This window comes from Salvelinus fontinalis, chromosome 6 (genome assembly GCF_029448725.1).
Source record: "Salvelinus fontinalis isolate EN_2023a chromosome 6, ASM2944872v1, whole genome shotgun sequence".
NCBI classification, from domain to species: domain Eukaryota; kingdom Metazoa; phylum Chordata; class Actinopteri; order Salmoniformes; family Salmonidae; genus Salvelinus; species Salvelinus fontinalis.
Window position 1 is genome coordinate 16213094 of NC_074670.1, and position 15613 is coordinate 16228706.

A 15613-nucleotide genomic window follows, 5' to 3' on the forward strand; every position below is an offset into this window, starting at 1 on the left:
TGGGCACAGGGACTGTGGTGGACTACTTAAAACATGTTGGTATTACAGGCTCGGACAGGGAGAGGTTGAAAATGTCAGTGAAGACACTTGCCAGTTGGTCAGCGCATGCTCACAGTACACATCCTGGTAATCCGTCTGACCCTGCAGCCTTGTGAATGTTGACATGTTTAAAGGTCTTACTCACATCGGCTGCGGAGAGCGTGATCACAGAGTCTTCCGGAACAGCTGATGCTCTCATGCATGTTTCAGTGTTATTTGCCTCGAAGCGAGCATAGAAGTCATTTAGCTCGTCTGGTAGGCTTGTGTCACTGGGCTTCTCTCAGCTGTGCTTTCCTTTGTAGTCTGTAAGGGTTTGCAAGCCCTGCCACATCCGACGAGCGTCAGAGCCGGTGTAATACGATTTCCTCTTAATCCTGTATTGATGCTTTGCCTGTTTGATGGTTCGTCAGAGGGCATAGCAGGATTTCTTATAAGCTTCTGGGTTAGAGTCCCGCTCCTTGAAAGCGCCAGCTCTGGCCTTTAGCTCAGCGCGAATGTTGCCTGTAATCCATGGCTTCTGGTTGGGGTATGTACGCACGGTCACTGTGGGGACGACGTCATAGATGCACTTATTGATGAAGCCAGTGACTTATGTGGTATACTCCTCAATGCCATCGAAGGAATAGCGGAACATATTCCAGTCTGTTGTAGCAAAACAGTCCTGCAGCTCAGCATCTGCTTTATCTGACCACTTTTTATTGATCGAGTCACTGGTGCTTCCTGATTTAATTTTTTGCTTGTAAGCAGGAATCAGGAGGATAGAATTATGGTCAGATTTGCCAAATGGAAGGCGAGGGAGAGCTTTGTATCTGTCTCTGTGTGTGGAGTAAAGTTGGTCCAGAGTTTATTTTCCCTCTGGTTGCACATTTAACATGCTGATAGAAATTTGGTAATACGGATTTAAATTTCCCTGCGTTAAAGTCCCCAGCCACTAGGAGCACAGCCTCTGGGTGAGCATTTTCCTATTTGCTTATGGCAGAATACAGCTCATTTAGTGCAGTCTTAGTGCCAGCATCAGTCTGTTGTGGCATGTAGACAGCTATGAAAAATACAGATGAAAACTCTAGGTAGATAGTGTGGTCCACAGCTTATCACGAGATACTCTACCTCAGGCGAGCAAAACCTTGAGACTTCCTTATATATCTTGCACCAGCTGTTATTTACAAAAATACATAGTTATTTTTTTAAACAATTTTAATTGAAAACAATCACAGTTAGGTACTTAATTGTTACCCAGAAATTATTTGATAATGAGATTAAAACGGCTGCATTGGACCTTATTAAATTCAGCTACAGTCATAGGGTGGATAGCTGTAGGCTGGTACACTCTTTTTAGGTGGGGCGAGATGGTCGAAAGCCATTATTGGAGTTAATCTTAAATACCTGACCGTTCAGCACCGTCCACGACAGTGGAGTAGCGCTTGTTGTAACGTAGCCTATATTTTCAAAATAATACCTAGTGAATAAACGAGACTTTGGAGAGTATTATTTCATATCTGTTTTGTAGATTAGGCTACTAGATTTAATGATAAATGGTAAAAAAACATTTTTTTACCTTTGTTTAACTGGGCAAGTCAGTTAAGAACAATCGCTTATTTTCAATGACTGCCTAAGAACAGTGGGTTAACTGCCTTGTTCAAGGGCAGAAGACAGATGTTTACCTTGTCAGCTCAGGGATTCGTTCTTGCAACCTTCCGGTTACAAGTCCAACACTCTAACCACTAGGCTACCTGCCGGCCCAATTTATTCAACGTATGATCTGGAGCGTTTTCCTAAGATTAGTTTTGTTATTTACACTCTGCTTATCCATTGAAGAAGGTATTGTAACGGTTTCGGCTTGTTATTAGCCACCCAGATTAATCAATTATCAAAATACGCCTTAGCCTAATTTTACATGGAATTATAGAAGTCAGTAGGCCTACCTCGTATATATTTTTGATACCTACAATTTCCATTATTTGTTGGTCTTATTAATCTAAGAAGTGAATGTAGCCTATATTAGACAAGTTTCCATTGACACAAGTTTATTCGACAAAAGCAAAGTCGCAATTTTTTTTTTATTACGACGTCTAATTGAAGCGGCAGATATAGGAGAAACCTTCTAAAGATAGACAACATTTTTATTCGTTCCACAGGGGTGAATATTTGTTTTGTAGAACTTTCTTTATTGCGGCAAATGATGATGGAAACTGTGTTTTTCGAATAAATGGTGAAGGACGAATAATTTTTGAAGGTAGCTACGTTGGGCACGTTATGTCACTGTAACTTTAACGTTCCACTTCACATTTAATTTTAAATGCCTACTTCTTGCAAAATAAACATTCAACTATACAAATAATGTTTATTTGCAGGACAAGGATTGTACAGACTTTCAATAATGCCTGAATTGCTTCGCCTTTTGTGGTTGGCTGGCAAGTTTAACCATCCAATTGTTTCCGATCTACAGGAGTGCACGTTTCACCATGGCACGGACCGTGGCGATACGTTGGCACATTATAATTATTAGAATATGGCAAACATTATTCAACTCTTGCATTATATCCGTTCGGGCTTTTACGGGCTACTGTGTTTTTTGTGCGTTTTTGTGTGGCTTAATTAGTGAGAAAAGACACAAATTTGACCAGTAGGCTACACACAAGCCTTTGCAACAACCATATAGACGCGATAGTTTATATTTCATTTTTGTTCTTCTTAATGGCTAATTCAACGGTATGAATATACAGCAATGTTATCTTTGTTTAACCATGTTTTAAAATGTGTCGTTGTATGCCTATATGTACTGTTTTAGACTTGCTGAACATAATTTTTGAGAAAAGACGCACATTTACGTGCGACTTAAGTCGTGTGAATTTTTTATTTAATAATGCCAATGCTGTTTTCTGTGCTTGATTTCGCTTAATACTTTGGATACTGGTGCACTTGTAATCAGAAGGCCTTTTTGTCATGTAGGCAACACTACACGATTTTCTTAATAACCCATTTCATATTTCGTGGAGCCTAAATCACACAATTTTCTTCATAATGCATGTATTACATGTTAAACAGGTTAATGTAAAATAATGATTGATGCTGGCTTACACTTATGGCACTTCCAAGGCCTTTCCATTATGATTATTACGGTCATGTCACTCATGTCATATACTTAGGCTACTGTAACGCGTTCAACTAGTTAACAAGTCAGAAATGTCCGTTTCCTAGTACGGACTAGCTCTTGAATGCAGTATTATGCTGGCTTCACATTCTCGTGGGAAATGGGAAAATGGGAAGTTGTAACTCCGACATGATTGTGTTCAAGTGCTTTTGAAGTCTGAACAATTCTTAAACCAATAAGATTGGCCACATAATTTTCTAATTCCCCACTTGTAATTCGTATTTGGAGGGTCATTCAAGTGAAACTTCCCAGTCGGAACTAGGAATTCCCGAGAACTCCGATAGTACCTGAACGAGGCATTAGTATGTGTAATAGCAGCCTACATACATATCCTACATCTGTGTTCAGAATTATTTTATGGGTGATTTTTCCATTGAAAGAAATGTATTTAATCTTCCACTTCACTCTTCCGATACATGTATTTACTGCAGACAAGATGATATTCAACAAGTAGGCATTTTGAAACCGTTCATAGATTACTCCAAGTAATGACACTCTTTGGGATCTTTGCCAGGGAAGATTTAAATACATTATCAATGGCAAATACTGTTTTCTATGCTTGATTTCACTTAATATTTTTGGGGTTTGCGCTCATTACAGTCAGAAAACATATGTTGGCCGATCAAAACACTTTCGGGTGATGTTGCTTTCTCTCCCCAAGTCGTACGAGAAAATAACGGAAAACTGACCACAAGATCAGTACTGTACATATGCAACTTCAACCCAATGTAATGCGGAGCACGTTCCAGCTCGTCAACACACTCGGCTGCAGGGGAGGTTACTTTCTGTGTTGTTCAATTTATATAACAATATCAAATTAAATGATTCTAAGAAACGCTTTTCCAGGCAGTTTAAATGTGTATTCTTATTCTGTGCAGAATCGGTGTAATTTGACCTACAACACATATGCGCATCATGACTTCAACAAAGAAGGCAACTTGGAAAGTACCCGATCCTACCCGATCCTCCCATGCGATCATTCTCTTTCCCGGTAAGTGAAGTATGCAAATAAACTATGTGGTTCTAATCGCTAGTATGTAATGTTATGGAGATTGATTTATTGCTTTTTACGTCATTTCTCAAACCACTATGCATTTTCACTGATATGTCAAGGTTTTCAATAAAAATCTTAGCTATTGGCCTACTCAACAGTTTCAGCTAGCTAGCGAGCTAGGCTACAGTCTATGGAGTTGCATGGTGGGCGCAGGGTTTTGTTCTGGGCAACGTCTACACACCTGATTAAACTAGTTTGAGTGGTTCATTACTTTAATCCACATGTGTCAAACTCCTACCATGGGAGGTCCGAGTGTCTGCAGGTTTTTGCTCCACCCTTGATTGATAAATGAAGGTCACAAATGACTAAGGAACTCCCCTCACCTGGTTAGTTTATCCAGGTGTTCATTGAAATGAAAAACCAAAAACCCGCAGACACTCGGCCCTCTGTGGAATGAGTTTCACACCCCTGTCTAATAGAGCTAGTTCAACTTGTCTTTGCAAAGTCTTTCTAAAGACAGTTTTAGATCTTGTGGAGAAAACAATTCCAAACAATGGATGAATTGGGACCACCAGACAGCAATGCTCCCATTGCAGTGAATCCAATGGTCATCTTGTTATCCGTCATTCAGATTCTTTACATTTTTGTACACCACCTGTAGTTTTTGTGATATAATCCACTTACAAATTAAGTACATTTTAATGCCCAGTTACATTTTTTAAATTAAAATAAGTATCCTACATATACAGCTGTGAAATACAATTCTAAACTTGTTCTATTCTCTCTACTTTTCAGCTCCAAATAAAGACCCTTCACACTTACCACCCTTCTCTTCAGACCACTCCGACCTACGGCTGACACCTTTAGCCTCTATCTCTCTCTCTTTCTATCCATCCTCTTGATACAGATCTCTTGATCTATCCTCTGGCTGCATTTTAAGTAAGTGAAAACTTTTTCTCTTTTAATTAAGCTTTCTTCATATTTCTTGTGTTTTCAAAAACAAACCAGGTTGTAGTTTTAAAATGCAAACCAACTGTGAGGAGATTATTCAAATTATATCTTAAAATAAGTAACCAAATCCCACTGTCCCAGGTATTGTTTCATAATTTCAACTAACGACACTCATTGCACTGTGCACCTGAGGCTATGGCAGGTAGCCTACATCTAGGTTACAATAGTAGTCAACAGTTAGTATGACATATTACGTTACAGTATGGCATGTTAAAGCCTCAGGCTTAGTTTTATTACGAGACGAGGTCCATTATCAGATCTGACCCATATGATTGAGTCATTGAAACCCATGTCACCTTCAAACACACACACACAGCACTTCTTTAGTGGGTTTGAGAAGGGTCATGGCTTGATGTTTAATGCGAACTCAACGTCAGCTCCTTAGTTGACCAAACTCTCTTTATTAATTGCTATTGTTAGTATAGTTTTTATCTCACAATCTCTAGTTCTCCTTGTCAATTCAAGCCCATTGCCAGAGTGGACCTCCCTGGTGCATTTCATCAGTCAAGTTATGTGTATAGGGCTATTCTTTCTGACACTTTCGTATCCACCTTTCATGCAGAATGGCTCCTGGCTCCAGCTGTAAGCTGTGTCCTAGTTGTAACAGATCAATAGGAGTAGCATCAAAGAAGTGCAAGTTCTGTGGTGCAACAATACAGCTAAAGGGTTATAGGCCCAAAAAATGAAGGCTACAGATGAATGGGCAAATAAGACAATGAAACATGGAAGATATGCAACCTTGGTTAATGCAGCAAACAAGCTGGTAAGCTTTATTATGTTTTCCTCTAAAAATAGTTCTGCATTTCTAGCTTAGGGATATGATAGGCCCTATGCACTTATTTGTTGTTGTCTCATTGTGTCATTTGACTGTAAATCTAAATGTCATTATTTGACTGATATTTGTTGTTTCTGGAAGTTATTTAGTCATTAATGATTCCAGGTACATATGTTCCACAAGGTAGGAGTGTACTCCCTGCGACTCCTCAGCAAGAGGAAGAAGGATAACATTTTGTCGTCAACTGTGCTCTGTCCTCACAGTGGTATGATGAATCAGACCTCAATGGCAGCAATCCAAATGTTGTATGAGGCAATTGTGAAAGGTATTTGGACAGAAATATGTATGTTTGTCTACCTTAAGACCCTATCCCTCAACCACCACATACGTCAGACTGTAAATAACTAATTATTCCACTTAGGCAAATTTGCCAAAGACAGCCCCTCCCTCTCCTGTACTGAGGGCCGAAACTGTCATCCATGCTTTCTTCTTCTCCCGAATAGACTATTGCAACTCACTACTCCCCGGCACTAACACAGACTCCCTCGATAAGCTCCAAATGGTTCAAAACTCAGCAGCCCATCTTCTAACCCACACTAAATCATCCTGGCAGCATATCACCCCATCCTCTGTGAACTCCGCTGGCTCCCTGTCTCCCACCGCATTAATTACAAGATCCTCCTGACCTAAGAAAGCTCTCCACCACCTTGCTACCCCTTACCTCTCTGACCTTCTTCTCTCCTACCAGCCCTCATGCTCTCTCCGCTCAACCACAGTTGGCCATCTTGTCATCCCTAGGTCCAGAGTTTCAGTGACAGGGCCTTCTCCAGGGTTGCTCCTAGGCTCTGGAACTCCCTCCCTCCAGCCATTTGTGACTCTGAGTCCATCATCGTCTTTCAGTCCCGCCTAAAAACTCACCTCTTCACCATGGCCTACCCTTACCTCCCCCTCCACCATTCCCACACACACCTCTTCTGTTTCACACACTCGTACACACACTCACACATATGCGCAACACCTGCTCGTTCACTCATCTGCTATCTCACTCACATACTCACACATCACACCCTTGAGCCCTTCTTACCTCTATTTAGCCCCTTTTATACCTGGTTCTAACATGCATTATATGTCCTGATCTTGTCCACAGTCTGATTATGCTCACATTTTCAGACAGGTGTAGACAATTAAAAGAAGCATTTTGATCAGATCTTCCTGACCACGTCTGGAGTTGACAGTAAAACCGTTTAAATCATCCTGCCTTCATTGACAGGTGGCACCATCGACTTATGTAATATATATGTGTCTTAAAATAAATAAGTATTATTTTGAAAGAATATCTGTCAAAGAATTAGCATACAAGGCGGGACCAGTAAATCTGTTCACAATGCGGACACAGTGGACTGATAAGACCATGTGTAGATGCATTTCTAAAAATGTGTGCACAGTCAGAATGTGGACAAGATCAGGACAAAGGATGCATGTTTGCACCAAAGTATTTTGTTGAATGTTTTTCTTCCTTTTGTTTAGTCTGCTGTTATTTAGTTATATTAGTGATTGTTTGTTAGTTTCTACAATTGTAAAGCTATGTATGTTTCATGTATAATTATTGTTATTATTAAAGTAGAGGAGTTAGTTCAGGCAAGCAACATTTCAACACATTCTTTTCACATATCCTGTGTAGAAGTTTATTTATAAACTGGGTGGTTCCAGCCCTGAATGCTGATTGTCTGAAAGCCTTGGTATATCAGACCGTATGACAGAACATGTATTTTTACTTCTCTAATTACGCTTGTAACCAGTTTATAATAGCAATAAGGCACCTCGGGGGTTTGTGGTATATGGCCAATATACCACGGTTAAGGGCTGTATCCAGGCACTCCGTATTGCGTCATGCATAAGAACAGCCCTTAGCCGTGGTATATTGCCATATACTACACCTCATCAGGCCTTATTGCTTAAATATACATGCTCACCTCTGCCAATTGGAAACTGTTGCCCGCTTGTCTGTCCCATTTCCTTAATATGTTCTATTTCGCAGTGGCAATCAACACCCATACCCCCACACTACAACCCTCCAACCCTCCTCCTATTGCTGCCCAAGAACTGTCTGATACAGTTGCCCCCCAGGAGACCAGCTACACCCTCATCCTCAACCAGGTTGAACCCCCGATATCCCCCACCACCCAGGAGACCAGCTTCACCCGGATCCCCAACCAGGTTAAACCCCCAATAACCCCCACCACCCAGGAGACCAGCTACACCCACACCAAACCAAAGAAGACGGGGAGAAAGTCCTGTCACCTTGTCACCCTCAAAAAACCCTCCAAATCAATGAGCATGACAGTCAACTCCATCCCATCCAATCCTATCCAACCCCATCCAACCCCATCCTACCCCATCCAACCCCGACCAAGGAAGAGGAAATATGACTACATGCAAAAGGTAAATTAGTATCTAACTTATATTGTTTATTCAAAAATGTTAATGATGTCAATAACTTAAATTATGCTTTTAATAAATGTATAAAACAATTTCAGTGATTGATGGTCTCCTACTTTTCAGGAGGCAGGCATACTGTACACTCTTAGAAAGAAGGGTTCCAAAAGGGTTATTCGGCTGTCCCTAAAGGAGAACCCTTTTCGGTTCTAGGTAGAACTCTATTGGGTTTTACATGGAACCAAAAGGGTTCTACCCGGAACCAAAAAGGGTTCTCCTATGGTGACAGCCAAAGGACCATTTCTAAGAATGTAGTCTAAGGCTAGGCATAGATGTAAAATTAATAATGCAATTGACTGTCCTGCTAACTTTATTCATGTTCTGGTGGGTGGTGATTAAATATATACATGCATTTATTGTTTCAGAGTGTCCAGTGCATCCGGGGCAAACAATTTTCCCTATTCTCAAGATTCTTGCCAATAGAACTTCAAAGGAGGTAAATCTGCAGAACATTGAAATTCCCGTGACTGTATTTACAGGCTAATCCTAGTGCAACACCAATTGTAGTTAACTTTCAGTGCATAGACCTTGTAGTTAAAGTGGCAATATGTAACTTTCTGGGTGGCCCGACCAAATTCACATAGAAAGGTTCGTTACAGATCATCATTCTACCTGAAAGCAAGTCTAAGAAGCAGTAGATCTGTTCTACAGTGTGCCTTATTTCTATGCTTCCCGTTCTTAAGTTTTGTTATTGAGTCTATTACTTTGGTTTGTACAACAGCTTCATACAACTGATATTAGCTACCATGACATTGCGGTGCGATTTCTGCATAGTGCAGCTTTAAAATAAAACAGACATTTCTATTTGTTTCATAATAAAGGGTCAGGAGCAGAAGGTGAGGTGGAAGCCATGCTCTGGATGGTATGTTTACTTCAACTAATCTCCTAGAATGAATTGAGGATATACTGTACACTCAACACCAAATGTATTGAGGATATACTGTACACTCAACACCATATGTATTGAGGATATACTGTACACTTAACACCATATGTATTGATGATATACTGTACACTCAACACCATATGTATTGAGGATATACTGTACACTCAACACCATATGTATTGAGGATATACTGTACACTCAACACCATATGTATTGATGATATACTGTACACTCAACACCATATGTATTGATGATATACTGTACACTCAACACCATATGTAGAGGATATACTGTACACTCAACACCATAAGTAGAGGATATACTGTACACTCAACACCATATGTATTGAGGATATACTGTACACTCAACACCATATGTAGAGGATATACTGTACACTCAACACCATATGTATTGAGGATATACTGTACACTCAACACCATATGTATTGAGGATACACTGTACACTCAACACCATATGTATTGATGATATACTGTACACTCAACACCATATGTATTGAGGATACACTGTACACTCAACACCATATGTATTGATGATATACTGTACACTCAACACCATATGTAGAGGATATACTGTACACTCAACACTATATGTATTGATGATATATTGTACACTCAACACCATATGTAGAGGATATACTGTACACTCAACACCATATGTATAGAGGATATACTGTACACTCAACACCATATGTATAGAGAATATACTGTACACTCAACACCATATGTATAGAGGATATACTGTACACTCAACACCATATGTAGAGGATATACTGTACACTCAACACCATATGTAGAGGATATACTGTACACTCAACACCATATGTATTGAGGATATACTGTACACTCAACACCATATGTATTGAGGATATACTGTACACTCAACACCATATGTATTGAGGATATACTGTACACTCAACACCATATGTATTGATGATATACTGTACACTCAACACCATATGTATTGAGGATATACTTTACACTCAACACCATATGTATTGATGATATACTGTACACTCAACACCATATGTAGAGGATATACTGTACACTCAACACTATATGTATTGATGATATACTGTACACTCAACACCATATGTAGAGGATATACTGTACACTTAACACCATATGTATTGATGATATACTGTACACTCAACACCATATGTAGAGGATATACTGTACACTCAACACCATATGTATTGAGGATATACTGTACACTCAACACCATATGTAGAGGATATACTGTACACTCAACACCATATGTATTGAGGATATACTGTACACTCAACACCATATGTATTGATGATATACTGTACACTCAACACCATATGTAGAGGATATACTGTACACTCAACACCATATGTAGAGGATATACTGTACACTCAACACCATATGTATTGAGTATATACTGTACACTCAACACCATATGTATTGAGGATATACTGTACACTCAACACCATATGTAGAGGATATACTGTACACTTAACACCATATGTATTTGGACAGTGAAGCTAAAATGTACAATTTGACTCTAAACTCCAGCATTTTGGATTTGAAATCAAATGTTTCATATGAGGCGATAGTACAGGTCACCTTTTCACAATTTAGAAAGGAAATCACTTTATGTATATAGTCCCCCCAATTTGAAGGAGCCATAAGTATTTGGACAAATTCACTTAAAGTGTATTAAAGTTATAGTAAATGAAACCTTTTATTTAAAATACTAAATTCTGGAGTATAGATCCAAATTTCACATTTTAGCTTCACTCTCCAAATACATATGGTTTTGGCTGTACCTTGGTATTGGATGTTACAGTGCCTTGTAAAAGTAGTCAGAGCCCTTGGAAATGCCTTTGACAGTGATTACAGCTGTGAGTCTTCGTGGGTAAGTCTTTTAGAGTCATTACAGCTGTGAGTCTTTTAGAGCTTAACACACCAGGATTGTGCAAAATTAGCCCATTATTCTTTTTATAATTCTTCAAGCTCTGTCAATATGTTGGGGATCATGTATAGACAACAATTTAAAAGTCTTGCAATAGATTTCCAATCAGATTTAAGTCCAAACTTGAACTTGGCAACTCAGGAACATTCACTGTCTTCTTGGTAAGCAACTCCAGTGTAGATTTGTCATTGTGTTGTAGGTCATTGTACTGTTGAAAGGTGGATTCCTCTCCCAGTGTCTGGTAGAAAAAAAAGGCTTTGCATTTAGGCCAGAAAGTATATTCCTTTGCAGTTTTTTTCAGTATTAACTCCAATGCCTTGTTGCATATTTGTATTTTTCTTTTCACTGTAGTTTAAGTCATTCTTGTGGCGTTACTACAATGATGTTGATCCCTCCTCCGTTGTTCTACCATGACAGCTTGTAACTGTAAAATCACCAATGGCCTCATGGTAACACCCCTGAGCAGTTGCATTTATGTACTGCAGCTCAGTTCAGAAGAACGACTATCTTTGATGTGTCTGGGTGGTTTAATACATAACCCACACCATAATTATTAACTTGACCATGCTTAAAGAGATATGCAATGTCTGATTTGTTATTGTGACCCATCTACCAATCACTGCCCTTTATGAGGCTTTCGAAAAGCTCCCTGGTCTTTGTTGCTTGAAATTCAATACCTGACTGAGGGACCTTACAGATGTTATATGTATGGGGTACAGATGTATGGGTAGTTATTCAAAAATAATGTTAACCCCTATTGAGTCCATATAACATATTATGTGATTTGTTAAGCCAAATTTAACTTGTGAACTAATTTAGGTATGCCTTTATAAAAAATCTAAATTTTCTTCCACTTTTACATTAGAGTACGGTACACCATTTTGAGTTGCTTGTTGACAAAAATATATAAATTAAATAAATTTCAATCCAACATTGTAACACAATAAAATGTGGCGAAATCCAAGGGGTATGAATACTTTTACAAGGTACTTTATGTAGTTGAAATATTATATTTGAGTGGAGAAGAAGGCACTTGACCAATGTCAGATTAGGTTTAACCAAAAATCATAAAACCCTTTTCAAAGGAATAGGTGCAACCCTTGTGTCACGCCCTGACCATAGAGAGCCTTTTATTCTCTATGTTGGTTAGGTCGGGGTGTGACTAGGGTGGGTCATCTAGGTAATTATATTTCTATGTTGGCCTGGTATGGTTCCCAATCAGAGGCAGTGTCGTGGATAATCGTCTCAGAAATATAACACTCTTACAAGAACTTGTGAGATCAATATAGGCTTTTTTTAATACAATTTATCACAAGCCGTGTCAGTCCACGGAAAGACCACCTTTCCTAAGCCCTGGCTCTGTTTTTATACACATACAGTATCTCAGTCCATTACATACGCACATTAAGTTACTTCTCATACGTCATATGTTATCATTGTCTTTCATTTTCAGGCTTCCTGCTTGTTCGTGCCCAATAACGCCTGTATCCGCTCTCGATTAGATTACAATGGTGCCAGGATGTTCTCAGTGTCCTAATATAAATATGTATTATGCCTATAGTTCATCTGTCGGTCATTTGGCTGGCCACCTCTTTTGTATGTCCCTCTGACCTCGGTGTGTCCAGCTATTCTATGCACTTATGGCCTTGCTTTAGTTTCCTGTTTTTACCAGCCTGTATCCATTCACTTCCACAGCAGCTGTTTATCGTTGTCTCTGATTGGGGATCATATTTATGCAGCCATTTCTGCTTTGTGGGATCTTGACTATGGATAGTTGCTTGTTAGCACTATTGTTAGCTTCACGTTTCGTTTGGAGATGTATTGTTTTGGTTTTGCTGTGCGTTTCACTTAGAAATAAAAAGATGTGGAACCCAGATCACGCTGCTCTTTGGTCCAGTTATTATGACGATCGTGACACCTTGCTCACGATTACATATTGAATTATTTATTATCTATTTCTGCTTAAAAACATGACATTCCTTATGTTTTCTTTCTTGTCTTACAGTGGCAAGAAATGGGACGATGACTGGATCAAGGCAGAGGACCGCGTTTCTCCAGTTTAACCTACTTAATGCACAAATGTATTCCTCACTCTCCCTTCACATGTATCACTGTCAATCATAAATGGTTGGCCAAATTCACCATGGTTTACCATTGAAACATTCATGGAGCATCAGCATGCCAACCATTTGATCTCAATCACTTTCATGAGAATATGCATTTAGATAATCTTCATATAAAGTGAGCTACAAACGTATTGCAACAGTGACACATTTTTTGTTGTTTTGCCTCTGTACTCCAGAACTTTGTATTTGAAATGATACAATGACTATGAGGTTAAAGTGCAGACCATCGTCTTTAATTTGAGTGTATTTTCATCCATATCTGGTGAACCGTTTACAAATTACAGCACATTTTGTACATAGCCTCACCATTTTGGGGGACCAAATGTATTGTGATAAATTAATTTATGTGTATTAAAGTAGTCAGAAGTTGAGTATTTTTGTGTTGTTAAATATATACGTTTAATTTCACTCAAATTTTTTACCTTTAGTCTATGCCTATTTCTATAACACAATGCACATAGCTGATTATCTTATGGAGTATATACAATTATATTTACTAAAGACAGTTCATTTGCAAGTTTAATGGTCTATTTTTCTCCAGATCAAACGTGTTGGTCTTTCAGCCAAAGCACCCCACACAGAAGCAATCAGTTGATATAATAAAGAACAAACATAAATAATCAAGATACAGTGGGGCAAAAAAGTATTTAGTCAGCCACCAATTGTGCAAGTTCTCCCACTTAAAAAGATGAGGCCTGTAATTTTCATCACAGGTACACTTCAACTATGACAGACAAAATGAGAAAAGAAAATCCAGAAAATCATATTGTAGGATTTTTAATGAATTTATTTGCAAATTATGGTGGAAAATAAGTATTTGGTCAATAACAAAAGTTTATCTCAATACTTTGTTATATACCCTTTGTTGGCAATGATAGAGGTCAAACGTTTTCTGTAAGTCTTCACAAGGTTTTCACACACTGTTGCTGGTATTTTGGCCCATTCCTCCATGCAGATCTCCTCTAGAGCAGTGATGTTTTGGGGCTGTTGCTGGGCAACACGGACTTTCAACTCCCTCCAAAGATTTTCTATGGGGTTGAGATCTGGAGACTGGCTAGGCCACTCCAGGACCTTGAAATGCTTCTTACGAAGCCACTCCTTCGTTGCCCGGGCGGTGTGTTTGGGATCATTTTCATGCTGAAAGACCCAGCCACGTTTCATCTTCAATGCCCTTGCTGATGGAAGGAGGTTTTCACTCAAAATCTTACGATACATGGCCCCATTCATTCTGTCCTTTACACTGATCAGTCGTCCTGGTCCCTTTGCAGAAAAACAGCCCAAAAGCATGATGTTTCCACCCCCATGCTTCACAGTAGGTATGGTGTTCTTTGGATGCAACTCAGCATTCTTTGTCCTCCAAACACGACGAGTTGAGTTTTTACCAAAAAGTTATATTTTGGTTTCATCTGACATTCTCACAATATTCTTCTGGATCATCCAAATGCTCTCTAGCAAACTTCAGACGGGCCTGGACATTTACTGGCTTAAGCAGGGGGACACGTCTGGCACTGCAGGATTTGAGTCCCTGGCGGCGTAGTGTGTTACTGATGGTAGGCTTTGTTACTGTAAAGGTTTTCTTCCAGGGGTGAAGGAGAGGACCAAAATGCAGCGCGGCTAGTGTTAAACATGTTTAATACAAACACAAGAGAAACACTACAAACAACCTACAAAATAACAAATGTGCAAAACCGATACAGACCTATCTGTTGCAGAACACAAACACAGAGACAGGTAACAATCACCCACAAACAAACAGTGAGAACACCCTACCTTAATATGACTCTCAATTAGAGGAAAACGCAAAACACCTGCCTCTAATCAAGAGCCATACCAGGCAACCCAAAACCAACATAGAAACGGAAAACATAGACTGCCCACCCAAAACTCACGCCCTGACCATCACACACATAAAAAACAGGTCAGGAACGTGACAGAACCCCCCCCTCAAGGTGCGAACGCCGGGCGCACCAGCACAAAGTCCAGGGGAGGGTCTGGGTGGGCATCTGACCACGGTGGTGGCTCAGGCTCCGGACGCTGTCCCCACACCACCATAGTCACTCCCCGCTTCTGTATCCCCCTCCCAATGACCACCCTCCAACTAAAACCACCTAAATGAAGGGGCAGCACCGGGATAAGGGGCAGCACCGGGATAAGGGGCAGGTCCTGGCTGAGGGACTCT

General features: G+C 39.7%; 1 protein-coding gene across 3 annotated transcripts; it reads left to right on the top strand.

Moving 5' to 3' along the window:
• Positions 1-1661: 1661 nt before the first annotated feature.
• Positions 1662-13805, top strand: LOC129857165 (uncharacterized). 3 transcript variants are annotated; one of them, XM_055925142.1, is made up of 8 exons: positions 1662-4181; positions 4980-5123; positions 5758-5958; positions 6136-6295; positions 8009-8412; positions 8832-8902; positions 9288-9328; positions 13314-13805. In XM_055925142.1, exons 3-7 carry the CDS (start codon positions 5878-5880, stop codon positions 9304-9306), a joined length of 735 nt encoding a protein of 244 aa, XP_055781117.1. In that variant the 5' UTR covers positions 1662-4181; positions 4980-5123; positions 5758-5877; the 3' UTR covers positions 9307-9328; positions 13314-13805. The 3 variants fall into 3 exon arrangements, with proteins under 3 accessions (XP_055781117.1, XP_055781118.1, XP_055781119.1); XM_055925143.1 differs by having other exon boundaries at positions 1663-4181; positions 6154-6295; XM_055925144.1 differs by having other exon boundaries at positions 1664-4181; positions 6234-6295.
• Positions 13806-15613: the final 1808 nt, after the last annotated feature.

What these genes read in the sequence shown, in the direction of transcription:
- LOC129857165 (XM_055925142.1), top strand. Translation starts at nt 5,878, where the DNA reads ATGAAGGCTACAGATGAATGGGCAAATAAGACAATGAAACATGGAAGA. An exon ending in TTAATGCAGCAAACAAGCTG is followed by an intron (nt 5,959 to 6,135) that starts GTAAGCTTTATT and finishes TAATGATTCCAG; the next exon opens with GTACATATGTTCCACAAGGT. An exon ending in GTATGAGGCAATTGTGAAAG is followed by an intron (nt 6,296 to 8,008) that starts GTATTTGGACAG and finishes TCTATTTCGCAG; the next exon opens with TGGCAATCAACACCCATACC.